The 14,833-nt window shown below is 36.0% G+C and overlaps 1 protein-coding gene across 3 annotated transcripts in view; it reads left to right on the forward strand.

The window, feature by feature from the left end:
* ATXN1 (ataxin 1) overlaps positions 1–14,549 on the forward strand; it is a 447,406-nt gene extending 432,857 nt beyond the window's left edge. For all 3 annotated transcript variants that reach the window (XM_075314725.1, XM_075314727.1, XM_075314726.1), the window contains exon 7: positions 1,064–14,549. In XM_075314725.1, coding sequence (XP_075170840.1) covers positions 1,064–1,588 — 525 coding nt within the window. In that variant the 3' untranslated portion in view covers positions 1,589–14,549. The remainder of the gene's footprint in view (positions 1–1,063) is intronic.
* The last annotated feature ends 284 nt before the right edge of the window (positions 14,550–14,833 follow it).

A 14,833-nucleotide genomic window follows, 5' to 3' on the forward strand; every position in this document is an offset into this window, starting at 1 on the left:
TGCAATTTTAGCTCTCAAGTCCTGAAACAATTCTTTACTCCTCTTTTTGTTCTCTATGCTTAGTGTGGCACATACAGACACACAATGCAAGTTTGAGTCAACTTTTCTCCTTTTAATTTGGTCTCCAGTGTGATTTTCATATTGCCCACACCTGTTATTTGCCACAGGTGAGTTTGAACGAGCATCACATTCTTGAAACAAATATGTTTACTCACAATTTTGGAAATGTGCCATCAATTTTTTCCAGCCCATTTTTGGGGTTTTGCGTGAAATTAGGACCAATTTGCCTTTTTCCTGTCTTTTTTTCTGTTGTTCCAATACACACAAAGGAAATAAACACATGTATAACAAAACATGTGTAATTGCAATAATTTTCTGGGAGAAAAACTTCCTTTTCTGGAACAATTTCAAGGGTTTCAACACTTTCGGCCATGACTGTATATTAAAATAAAGTTCAAGATTCTTGTAATTTTCTCACTAGGCCTAATACTAGATTTATATTTCTTATTCTGTGCATCAGCCACATGGACATCAGATCTGTCTCTGAGTTTATGGTCTTGTATATAAGTGTTTCTGCTCATAATGTGATATAGCTAAAGGTCATTTGCAGGAAAGAAGTGAAACTATCCCCTATCACTTGTAGATGGTGGATCCAGTGTTATATGCTGTATATAGAGTGGTTACAATTCATTGTAATCCATTATGTGATAATGAGAATGCTGACAGAACAGGATATATGGGTCTAGTGAGAAGTTTAGTGTCCAGGGTGAAAATTGCAAGATTTCTCATTATTATTTTAATGTAGCTAAGAATATGGAAAATAAAATCAAAATGTTGATCAATGTTAGAAACCCATAGGTCAGTCTACGACGTCTGAAGTGGAAAATACATGTGGGATTTTAACCAGTCGCTAATATTACAAGATTACATGAATCGTAATTACAGTATGATTAAACATGGCTCTCTATGGGTATATAAGACTTACTCTTTTAGAACATTTATGTGGTTAGATGGCATTTACTGTACATTTTATCATATATTTTCCTTTATTTTATCTCTGCAGGTCAGCGTAGAAGTCTTGATAGAATATCCGTTTTTTGTATTTGGCCAAGGCTGGTCATCATGTAGTCCTGAGAGAACAAGCCAGCTGTTTGATTTACCATGCTCAAAATTGTCCGTAGGAGATGTCTGCATATCGCTTACACTCAAGAATCTGAAAAATGGCTCCATAAAGAAGGGGCAACCCATGGATTCAGCTAGCATCTTGCTGAAGCACCCAAAGAATGACAGTCTGTCAGGAAATAGACATAGATATGCAGAACAGGAGAATGGGATTAATCAGGGAAGCGCACAGGTATCCTCTGAGAATGGTGAACTAAGGTGTCATGCCGGATTGAATCCTGCAACCTTTGAAGCCAAAATTGAACCTGGCAAACCCATGGTGACAAGGAAGAGGAGGTGGTCTGCCCCAGAATCAAGAAAATTAGAGAAGTCTGAAGATGAACCACCATTGACTCTTCCCAAGCCTTCTTTTGTTCCTCAGGAGGTTAAGATTTGCATTGAAGGTCGATCCAATGTAGGCAAGTGAAAATGTTTAGAGAAGAAAAAATAGGCTTACCCTTGTCTTTTTATTCAGATTACTGTACTGTAGAATAAATAACCCAGTATTTACACATTATCATCTTATTTTAGGTTTATGTTATAACATTGTTATAGTTGCGACTGGTATCTTTCAGGAGATTGTTGATGCATAAGTTCTTTCCACAAGTGTTCACTCGTGCAGTAGCTAGGATTTGGTGGAGCTAAGCTTTCTGCGGTCTTGATGGATGGGATTGTATAGACATGGCTTCTGTGATTTAGTTGCAGGGTGCCAACTTCAAAGTTCAAATGACTTCAGCATTTTCTTTCAGAAAGGATTACAAGGGAAATGAAGAAAGATGTGTTTGCTGCCCCTTGTTGGGAGGGTATAGCTTTATGTTTGTTTCTGTTTTAGGTCACCCCAGTTGAATATCCTTGTCTTGGTGACAGCGATAAAGATACCAATTCATGTACGTGTGTCGGGACAATTATCTACGCCTACCTTTTCTTCATTTGGTCTTATGATAGGTTTGAATCTGGTGCCATGTCTCATGTAGGTGGTTTTTTTCACTATTTGAGCCCGATAGAGAGAAGTAAACATCTGAGATAATTTCAAGTGAGTCAATATATTAGAATAAACATCTACATCACATTGGCAAATGGCACTTGGTCTACAGTACCACAAACTCATCCCGACAAATCCTAACTGCACACGTTGGTGAGAGGGTCAGAGTCCCTCTTTGCTCTTAAAAAGTTTTTAATTTTTTTTTGTGCTGTGAAAAACTCAAGACATATATGTCCTATTAATTTTGTCATTATTACTATGAAAACTTCCAACGTTAGATCTGCTGACGAAGCACTTGCTTGCCTCCGGAACAAGGCAAATATAATTTAACAGGACGCAAAATCCTGTAGGGACAAAAAATTGTTATAGAATAGCAAGTAAATGTCCCTTAAATTCGGCATGTGCTTCCCAAGGCTTAAGCACATTGCCTGTATAGAGCACTAACATCTATTACTTGCATCATGGGTGTAACCATCTTGTGTTCAACTTCTCTTCTTTAGTTACAACTGGTGCCACTTTTTTTGTTTTTTAACTTTCAGTGTGACACATAAAGGAACAAGAACTGGAGGAGCGATTAGAGATTGTCTATTGTCACTTACAATGCTGTTCACACTTTATTGCCGAGCATCTTGGTCTAATGTTTGCTAAGTACTGTATCTCACTTTTAATCTGTGTATTTTAAAAATATATATATGGTTTTTTTTTTCTTTTAAATATTTTTCAACACTGAAACCTACATGAAAATTATATAGAGCTTCTTAGAGCAAGATGTCGAAAGTTTTAATGTGGTTTCAAAGGGATGAATGTAATTCTTGACCTAGGATGTGACCCGTTTTTATTGTCCCAAAGGACTACTTTTTACAGAAGGCACTTTTAGAAAAGAAAGGGTTAAAGTCATACGTGAGCTGACATGATTACAGAGAATCGATAGGGAAAATATTAAGCTAGATAGAAAACGTAAAAAAAAAATGATTGTCCAGTGTTTTAAAAAAAGAAAAAAAAGAAAAAAAGAAAAGATGGACTTTAAACAAACAAACAAAAAAATAAATAAAACCACAAAAAAAAATCTTGCAGTTTGCACATCTTAAGTTTCGCATTTGAATGAAATTCCTGCAAATTAAATGTAATAATGTTGTAGAGACAGGAATGAACAGCTGAAAGGACATGGATACATGTAGCAATTACTTACTATTAACCTGCCTAATGTGTTAGGGTAGTGTTTCTTTCAGTTTCAGTCTTTCTGTCACACTGAATAGAGTCTGAGAAGGAATTCTGAGAAATCGCAGTGTAGTAGAGCGTATGTGGATGGATGACTGTATCAGTCTGTGTATCTGTGTATGTACGTGTGTCTTCACCTTCTAATTAACCTCTACACCAAGCACCTATAGTCACGAGTACAAGACGTTTATGTGTAGAAATGCATATTTGCCCATTAAAAAACATATATTGCACAGACAAAAATATCAATTTGTATTTCCCACTTTAATCCAAAAAGTAATGTGTACCCTTATGTATTATATACACTTTTTTTAAAAAAATTTTTTTATTTTTTTCAGTTGTTCACACTATATTTTTGAATCGAGCTTGTGTTTTTCCCTTTTTTGTTTTAGTTGAGTTTTTCCCGAAAAATAAAAAAGTGTGACAACTTTTTCCCCCTAATACGGAATCACTGTTGCGTTTCCTTTCTCGGTATCATATTTATCCTTCAAAATTAGATGTTCTAGATGTTGTGTATATTGTGATATTTTTTACTTGAGTCTTGCACATACTGGCTATCATGGCCCTAATTTCCAAAGTTAGTTACCGTAATTGTTTTTGTTTTTCATTTACCACGACTCCATCTTCTAGTTAAAATGTAGCGTCAAGAGACGAGATCTCTATTTAGGAAACTGGTTATCTATATACTTGCTTGTAATGGCAGGAAAGATTTCCCGTTTCTGCAGGGTGTTCAAGCTTTTCCCATAGAATTTAGTTTCTTATAGAATTATTGAATTTGCCAATCGTTTTATGAATGGACGTACTCTCTCTTTTTTTTTCATCATCAAGACCACAAATTGTCTGCAGTGCCTCCATTTACCAGAATTTCAATGCTCTGTTGACTGTAATGACACAGCACCTATTCTAATAACTGGCAAGCTCTCAGGTACAGCTCTCTTATCATTTATTAGTGCGGCAGGGATGGCTACAGAGGGAATAGAATAGGTTCGTTAATTTTGCTACGTATAAGAGAACAGCTCATGGCCTGAAATCCATTTACTGGAGTACAGGACAAATTGCAGCATAGTTTTGAACTATTTTCTGAAATATATCAGGGAATTGCTCATATAGAAATTCCCTAATATAATATTTTTACCAATTCCCATGGCAAGCAACTTAAAAACAGGCAGGGTTAATGTATCAGCAGATATATTAAGGCATCCTATATAATACTGTTCATAGCTTGACTATATATATATATATATATATATATATATATATGTGTGTGTGTGTGTATACATATATGTATAAAAAAAAGTGTGTATACACATATGTGTATATATACATACAGTATATATATGTATATAAATACACATATATATATATATGTCTGTGTGTATATATATATATATATATATATATATATATATATAAAAGCGTGTATATGTATACATACATTCCATATATTGACTTAAAAGCAAATAATAAAAAACTTTAGAAAATGAGAGAGAAGTATTTTTAGCGCAATAACCATCTCCTCGAAGAACACTGAAGGTGATGATCATAATACCCTTATAACTACTATTACTTCAGCCAGTCAAGGAAGCAATAAAAGATAAGTGATGAAGAATAAAGGACTGGCATATCCGGTAGCAATGAACCAATATATCATAACTCTCTATAGCTCCAACCTCTCTTCTGTTACACTTAGACTTATAGCCTATTCAATTGAACCTCAAAAATCTGATACGCAATTTTTTTTTAGACTGCTCGTTGAGTACTGCATCTACCTGAACCCATTTCCATGAAGCATCTCGCTCCCACCCACCATCTCACATTGTATTTCTGTCCTCTCCTAGTTGTGGACCGACTGGTGATGTACTTATTCTCCTCAGGGCACTTTTTTCTTCTGTTTAGTTTGGTATGAGGGATGAGAATGTGTATAGAATCACAATTACCACTATGTCATGTGAAAAGGTTACTAGAAAAAAATCACTGGAGCACCCTAAAACAAACTTCATATTATTGCAGTTGTTCCTGCTCCAAACCATCAGTCTTGGGGACCCCTCATAGACACCTTAGGATATATAGTAATTGTGGGGGTAAACAGTGTCATTGCTGGTTGACATCTTTGACCAGTCAAAACCTTTCAAAATGGGTATTCCAGCATTATAATGCTATGGCATGCCATGTGCAGGAGGTTATGACTCCCGCCCAACCCGAAAATGAAGGTACAGATTTCCTAACAGCATTTCACTTGCTCAGCTGGCAACCTAATGAACTACTTCCATTTAAGTGAAAGAGGCTATGATACAGTCCTCTGTACAGCAATTGGCTGGGAGCATTGCCATTTAAAGAGCAATTGTGAGGGGGTTAACTTTACAGCCATGTCCCAACAGTCGGACCCACAACATTCAAAAGAGATCACATATCCCAGCAATATACCTTCAATGTGTAACCATTAACGTTTAGTAAAGTGCTGGTCATTTGTTTCAATGTGATTGCACATGAGCCTACTGGTCATTTGCACAATGTCTGGAGTTATTAATCTCTGGATTTGCAGCCATTAAGGGTTGCACCAATGTTAAAATATTAAGTTGTCCCTCTATGACAGCTACAGGTGTTAGGAGAGTAACTATTGGGGGTGCAGGGTTGCAGTCGTCCTCTGGCCCTGGAGCCTAGGGTGGTCTAAATGGTCCCTTTGGCCCATATGAGAACACTAAGAGGATAGGTCCTGTTGGAAATTTTGCTTTGGGCCTACCAGATTCAAGTTACGCCACTGCCTGATGTTTGAGGGGCAAGTCCATCCCCTTTAAAGCCAACATATATATATATATATATATTTATACATATATTTCATATATATATATATATATGTGTCAGATTTACATCTATATATAGTATAGTAAATAGCGAGATATGAACTGCATACCTCTTATGTGAGAATTTGAGTCAGTCTTTTATGAGCTGATGAAGCCTCCTCATTTTAGGCTGTCCCTGTGACTGTTATCTAACTTACAGTGTACCTTCATAAAATACAGTACATGGTGGCTAGACAAATAGCAAATCTATTTTTTTAAATACCAATAGATGAATGAATTTTTCTTGCGTGAGTCGTTCTTGACCATCCCAAATACATCCTATAAACAGGTATCTCTGTCCCACTGTAGCACTCAGCTGCATGTTCATATATGTATATGCATGTGAATATATATACCTATATACGCATACATGCCCACATACACATGCATTCACTCTATAGAAATCAGAGTGTATCTCACCTCGGTGTGCGGAGTTGTCAGCAGCGGGGTGGTGGGGGGAATTATAGCAGCTGCATGGAGACAAGGCAAAAATAACTTGGTTGCTATGCAACGTCTCTATTATCTCATCCTCAGATGCAATATAGAGTCTCTATACATGATGGCATCACATTTCTATAATGAATTCAGAACTTTGTATCCTGGTATAGGAATTTATATGACCATGGTTTTGACTCCTAGTTGTAGGTTCCGTGTTTGTGACATAGGAACACTTGTCGATGGTTCCCAGTATATTCATGGGCACCATTCCTGTCTATCGAATGTCTGGGAAGCTCTGTGACATCACTGTTCTTTATAGAGATCATTCACATATATGGCCACGTGAAAAAAAAATGAATGTAATATGAGTAATTCACGTACTTGTTTTTTTCTTCACTTGTTATACATTTTTAATATCTTTAACTCATGGCTCTGCCATTCGTTACTAAGTTACTAAATGTAATTCCAGGGTCAGGTATATATAGCTATATGTATAGTGAGAAAAAAAATAGAGATAAAAAAAAAGATAGAGATATATGTGTATATAGACATCATATATATTTTTTACATTTCAAAGTATACATACAAGTGAAGTGTTATTTTTCTAACCCTTACATTCAGCAAACCCAAAAGAAACGGCGCCAAGCATAATGGCGCCTCACCAATTAGTAATAGCTATTTTTGTAAGAATGCGGTAAACGATACGAGCAAGATTAAAGCAGCAGTCCATTGAATTGCTACTGAGGTGGGCAAATTCTTCTTTTATTGCATGCTCGGGGGGGTTAAAAAATAATTCCGTTAACGACATATAAAATACCTGTAGCTGTTGCGTTTGCTGTCTATACTCTTTTCAGGGTCCCATATGGGAGTCTCCGCTTCTTGCATACTGTATTAGGTTGGGGGCTTCAGTGCTTAAGTAGTGTTTTATTTCTTTCAAAGATTTGCAACCAAATGATATGTGCTGGTCACTTTTTGGGTTGATCGAAGGAAGGGAAACAATGGACTGCTGCTTTTAGTTTGCATGTTACGGTGTTGACCGGTTTTCTGGTATTGGTCAGTTGTGGATTTTATCAGAATTGTCAGATGAGCAATCCTTTCAATGTATATCTCCTTAGGTATTATCTTATCATTATATTCATTCTTTACGCACTTGCTTATTAATACAGATGCAACGAGTGATTGTGAAACCATAAATGGCTACCTTTTTTTTGTTGTTTTGTTTTATTTAGTTATGGCATAGTCTGGATCTTTGTGTAGAACTTCATGGTACTCGTATTTTTGTCTTTGTTTCTTGAGCTGGGTGGATTAAGAGGTGTAACTTTAGTAGGCATTCTTCCCATCTATTCATATGACATTTAGCATATAGCAAACCAGACTTTTCCCGTTGTCCTCCTTGCAATAGCATTTGACTGCAGTCATTGTAGTTTGTTATTTTATCTTTTGAATATAGTCGTAGTGCCAGACGTTTGAGTTTACAATGAAACACAATCACCAATAAATTAGTCAGGGAGTTAATAAAGAAAACAGAACCTCAATAGGGATTTCTAAAAAAAATAATGACTGTTGCTTGCAGATTTCAACTTTACCATTTTGTGTGGGTCACATTATAGAGAAGTGATACAATATTTTCTTTTTGCCTTACGTCTTTCATTGGGTTATGTGTCCATTGTACAAGTGATCCCCCAACCTTGTCTGTCTGTTTTTACCATTTACACCAACCTGTAGAACATTTGATTTGATCATGTCTGTCGGTGACATCATTGTTTCACAGAATGTGACATCATCGCTATTTCCTATCCGCTAACTTTTAGACAATTTTCACACCTCTTACTCAGGGATGGGGCTGGTGTATGTTTGGTACACGTGACCAGAAGCAGCACTTTCACTACTCTGGAGTAGGGATGTTCAATATATAAATGTTTGTTCTGTTTTTATCTTCATGCCTGGGACAACACAAAGAAAAGATATAAAATAAAGGCAATATATATAGCAGCGGGTAAAAAATGTGACAGTATATTATGTGCTGCCAGATCATTGTCGAACAGAATTTGAAAAACCCAACTGATGAATTTTTCAAATTTGTTTTAAAAAATTTCAAATTTAATTTGAAAATCTAACTTGTATCAATGATGCCAAAACGTATTAAAATAAGACAAAAAAATGCACTGTTTGCTTATTTTGGACAGAGTGACAACATAACACTCCAGTTTGTGTCCCAAGGGCACTTTATCTGTGGTAGGATGCTTAAAAAACATTGAAAATGCAGAATATTTTCACTCATACGGGCTTCATTTTGGCTTCCTTATCAATAATGAATAGTAGAAAAAATGTAAGAAAAATGGCGGCACTTTAATATGACTCCACATTGGTGTCAGGTCCTTAGGTTTTACTGTATTTTGCAGTGTTGTGTTAAACCAAATGACAAACAAATCCAAACACTTTGCACACCTCTACTCCGGAGTGAACTTTTTTCTTTTTTAATTTTTACGCAGATGACCTCGCTTCAGATGTGTTACCTTACTGATAGAACCTTTTCTCGTAGCACTATACTGTATGTTGTGGGAATATATAGGTAGTTTTTTTTTTCTTTTTAATGTAAACCTAATCTGAGAAGCGTATACCTTTATTTTTCAGAAGCACTCATATTTAGGAGTACATGACAAGCTTAAATGAAATTGCACAAAAAATGAATGTTGGAATGAGTAATTCAGTGTTTGAAAAGACATGGATTCTATTGAAACAATGATGGGTTTCATACTTTGTAAAGTAAATAAATATATATATATATATATATAGGCGTGTATGTGTGTGAGTGTGTGTTTGTGTGTGTCCGTCAGTGTATAAACCTGTTTTTATACATATGCGCACACACGCGGATATTCACGTTTGTATACAAAAGTAGAAAGGTAAAAAACTTTGCTATTTTTTCTTATTGTATATAGAATCTGTCGCGTTTAGATGATCAGGTGTACATGGCTTCAGCCAGAGACAATTTCTACTTTTTGATGGCTTGTCAAGGACAACTATACTTAATTATGACTGTTGGACTTAAAGAAATTGTGAGCTTGAATTTACCTGTTGTTAAAATGAAGTCGACCAAAACTGGAACGTGTAAGAGAAATATTGCATAAATAGCGTAATTGTAGGCTCACTACCATTGGATGATTCTATGTGTTGTTGTATGGGTCGTCATAATGATTTACTGTTGTAGAATCTAATTATATATTATTATTTTTATTATTTTGCAAAGACTGATTAGTTTCATATGTAGACTATTCTAATTTATCAATTCCTAGTATTGTCTAAACCATATCCATTCAGGTTTAAGACCTAGATGCAGATTTCACTGCACTACTCCAGGCGTACCCTGCCCTCATCAGTTTGAGAAATCATATAAATTATACTGGCCATACAACATAAGGGAATATTTAATAAAACTACAGGAATAAAAATGGCACAGATATTCCAGATTCTTTTGAAAATTGGTTTTGCTAGTTTTGCTAAGTATTCCCCATGCTGGTTGTTGTTCCCATGATGATGTGAGTGTAGAATTAGTAATGATGAGGTGGAGACATCTCTTCCAGATGATATTCACCCACCATTTTTTCTTAATGGGGATCTGTCACCAGGTTTCACACTGCATTGTTAAATACATCTCTTAGACTTTGAGCACTCCGATAAATGATTTACAACGATCCCATCATTCTGGATTGTCAGCAGCTCCTTTTCATTTGTCTTAGACTTTTCTTGCTAAATTTTATATAAGAATGGCTGTGTAATGCTTGTAAAAAAATGTCTAAACAGATATTAAAATGAGCATTTCTGCTTATAGTATCATCAATATATAGTTACATAGGTTGAAAAAAGACCTAGGTCCATCTAGTTCAACCTTCCTCCACCACTTATATATTTTGTCAGTAAATCATTTATAACCAACAATGTTGTGTGTACTGAGGAAATCATCCAGCCCTTTTTTAAAAGCTGTTATAGTATCTGCCATTACTACCTCTTGTGGTAGTGTATTCCACAGTCTGACTGCTCTAACTGTAAAGAACTGTAAATAACCCTTTGCTATTATCTGCCGGAATCATCTTTCTTCCACCCTTAATGAAGGCAGCTGGTCCTTGGTATTGTCTTTGAAATTAATATGTTATGTGCCAGTCATTTGTTTTGACGTCACATGCATCTACACATATAAATGAGATCTCCCCTGAGACGTCTTTTTTCTAAGGTAAACAAACCCAACTTTTTCAGTCTCTCATTTTATGGGAGTCCTTCCATTCCTTGTAATAATCTAGTTACCCGGCTTTGAACTGACTCTTACTTCTAAATATTCTTTTTATAATGTGGAGCTAAAAACTGGATCTCATATCAGGTGGAAAAACATAAAAAGGGATTATACAAACATTCTGATATATTAGCATAGCATGTACATCAGCCTCTTTGGGTTTAAGAGATCTGCTTAAAGGGGTTATCTCAGACTTTGGTTATCTTTTCATATGTTGCTAAGAACTTATCGGCAGGTAGTTGCTAACTATCTGCCAATTCTGCCTATCAACGATCTGTGCCTGCTCAGGTTGTTACTCTCCTGCTTCCTTTGTCCTCACGTCAGCAGAGCTGCTCTTTCTTTTCCTGTCTGCTCAATCAACGTGCTTGTACTGCCGATGTTATATTGATTGACAGCCGGTTTAACTCAGTCAGGCAGCGTCAACAGAGCAGAGTAGAAAAGAAGAGGCTGCTCTGTCTATGTCACCAGAAGCAGGAGATTCGACAGTGGTCTGTGATCATTCTGAACTGGAAGTAATCGTTGCCAGGCAGAATAGGCAAGTAGTTAACAACTACCTTGCAGTAAGTTCTTAGCTCCACACAAAACAATAAGCAAAGTCCCAGATTACCCCTTTAATAAAGTATACAGTTTGCAATGTGAAATCTGGTAACTGGTCATCTTTAAGGAGCCCTATTTGATTTTGAAAGATTATTAGACCTTAAATACCTTATCCAAGGTGGTGTCAATGTAGTTTTAGCATTACATTGTGTTTTACATTATAGACCCTAGTAGTAATAGAGGATTTCAATGCTAAGAACTACCACAGTCATATGTTTTCTGCAAATGATACACATTTTACCTACAGCAGCAAAATATGGGAGGTTGCACATTCATATATGAGGACGTCCACCTCATTCATTGATTTCCTTCCCGCTTCAACTTACGAAATTTTACAAATGAGCTAGTTTGAGTAAACTGATAATGACAAATATGAAAAATGAGAGAAATCATTATTACTTTACAGCCGTCACGTCAGCACTTTTGAATAAAAAAAAAAATTACCTTGCACAAAAAAAAAGTCAAATCTATTATTGGAGACACAAATAAGTTTTTCCTCTCATTGTTATTTGTGAAAAATGTTTACATAAGGTTTAGTTCTAAAATCGAATATCTTTTTTTCCGTATATTTTATCTAAGTAGGTTCTTCTGCAATCTAGAAAGAAAGAATGAAGGCTCCTAATGTATGTTCTTCAATTACAATTAAGAATATTTGTTCTTTGTGACCTTGCCACAAGAAGTAGTTATTGTATATATTCTCTGAATTGTATTGTTTTCTTGTCATTGCGTGAAAAGACTAAAGTCTTCCATTGAAACTAATTGAAGACTTCACCCATGATATTTTTGTGAATGTTTATCTTTTGGCTGGTCAAAGCTGCAATTGTCTTTTCTTGGTTGTGTGTGCGGTCACTATTTGGAAGAGTTTTACAAATAATGCTTACATTACTAGTAAGCCTATAACCCCCTGGCACTGAAAACAAAAATGTAATACGTAATTTTATAATAAGACATACAAAAAATCTAAACTCCTAAAGAGTAGCACAATCTAGGTATGTTAAAAAAAAATTCTGGGGATCAAGGACCATTACATAGTGGTATAGTTCCAGACAAACGTTTTGAAATACTATTTAGCAAATTGCTTAATTTGTCAACTAGTGCTGCAAGGGTTAATCTGAGCAACAACAAAAAGAAATGCTTTAGAACATATGGCTGCCCAACATCCACCTCTGCACTCATGATTCTCACTTCTTCCTTTGCTTTACAACTAATTTGCCAGATGGCATGACACGAACACTACCACCTCCACGCCTCAAGTCACAGGCAGGGTAGTGTCATAGTTTATGTACACAGACCCTACACAGTGAATCTGCATGGAGTTGTGCTATGTATATGTTTTACTGGTAGCCATATTCTAGGGGAGAATATATCTGTAATATCACTTCCACTGACTGTAAAATTGGAGACATACAGTAGTGTGCATAAACCTCAATTTTTGGAACATTGAGGCCTGTTGTAGACGTGAGCGCAGTATGGTTGGCGGGAGCTCCTATTCATTCAGGGTAATACCAATTCGCGAGGATAAAATGTCCATCCCAAGACAACCCAAAAAGAAAAAATACAAGTCCATCTCAAATTTAAAAAGATGGGAGAATAGATAAAATATTGACGAGCAAGAAACTAATTTTGCTAGGCAAAGAATGTTTACTCTGCGATGGAGTAATATCGGTGTATTGCCGGTGCTTCACTAGGTAAATGTAATGTTCTACCTCCATTTTCTTTTATTATATACAGTATTGAAAGGCAAAATCATCCTTTATGGAAAATAGTTTATTTCAAATTACTAATTGTACATATAAAAATACACACCCTTTATGGGTAGATATGTAGACAAATGCCAAATATTAAAGGGTTTGTCTGGGATTTTAGCATTGATGACCTATCTTCACGATAGGTCATCAATGTCTGATCAGTGGGGATGTGATACCCGGCATCCCCCGATCAGCTGTTTTCGGTGACAACACCTGCCGGAAATACTCAGTTGTGGTGCTGCTGAGCTCAGTCAACTATATTGAGGCCACAGCTCCAATTAATAGGAGACGAATGTGCAGTTCCTGGCGTTGGCCACTATTACGTCAACTGAGCAGTGCTGCTGCGAGTAATTCCGTCTGACGGTGGCGGCACCGGAATCGGCTGATCGGCGAGGGTCGGGTGTGAGAAAAGGTCATTAATGGTAAAGTCCTGGACAACCCCTTTAAAAGATATTTTAAAAAGATTTCTCCTAATTTATAGGGAAATGTAACAGCCTTACATTCGTATTAGGAGCTGGAACAACCACAAATCTTATGTGAAATCAATTAAGAAACACAATATAGACAAAAATAATATAATCCTAAGAGTCTTACAAAAATAGATGAATTTTATTTCACAGAACCTCTTATTTTGGGAATTTTTGTCATAACTTAGTCCATAACACACTGAAATCCCCAACCTCAGGTATATAGTTAGAGTAGGAAAGTCGTTATTTTGTCCTGCGTAACGGGAATCAATGGGCAAGCCTCCTATTCTTCTGTATGACACACTTCCAAGATAACGCCAAATGAAAAGGAACTTGCAGCTTTGTCTTAAGATCCATCTAACCTGATCCAGCCATTATCAAGTGGAAAGATGGAGGAAATAATGTTTTGCACCTTATTGAGCAGAGGAAAAAGTTTCAGTGCATACAGCTTTTATTGTGACAGAATTTTTTTTTCCATATGCGTGCATACTCTCTGTAATTCCAGTGTAAAATATTGTACTTGCACTAGCTTTTATAAAAACAAATATAAAAAAAATGGAAGAATTCATATTCTATTTTCTAATCGTGGTGTGTCTATTTGTAGGATACACTCAAGTCTGTTTATTGAATTTTATGGTCCCTTTCTTTGATGGTGCTTGCAGGTTTTCTAGGTAGAAATTATTTCATTATAATAAAACAATGTTTGATTCAAAATTTGAACAAAATTGTTTTAAATAAATTGTCTGTATACCAGTACAAGTTTATTGTTTCAGTATACTCGTACTAATAAAATAACAGTGCCAATTGCAATTCGGTGTCCGTGCTTTTTTATTTCATTGCAAAAAAAACCACACATGAAATTCATACCAATGTCTACTTTATTTGCTCAGTCACCAGTACTTTCACAGATCAGGTAAGTCCAGGGTCCACCTGTGTCATTAAGAATTGTGCATAAGTCCGTACACATTATGAGATTGGTCAATATGTCTGTAAGGATATGTGACTATATGCCTTAGATGGCTGTCCACCAATGGTTTGGCTCACCCTTTGGCCGACACCTATCTTGGTCAGCTCTTCCATACACGGCTCGCTCT

This window comes from Anomaloglossus baeobatrachus, chromosome 6 (genome assembly GCF_048569485.1).
Source record: "Anomaloglossus baeobatrachus isolate aAnoBae1 chromosome 6, aAnoBae1.hap1, whole genome shotgun sequence".
In the NCBI taxonomy this organism is placed as follows: Eukaryota; Metazoa; Chordata; class Amphibia; order Anura; family Aromobatidae; genus Anomaloglossus; species Anomaloglossus baeobatrachus.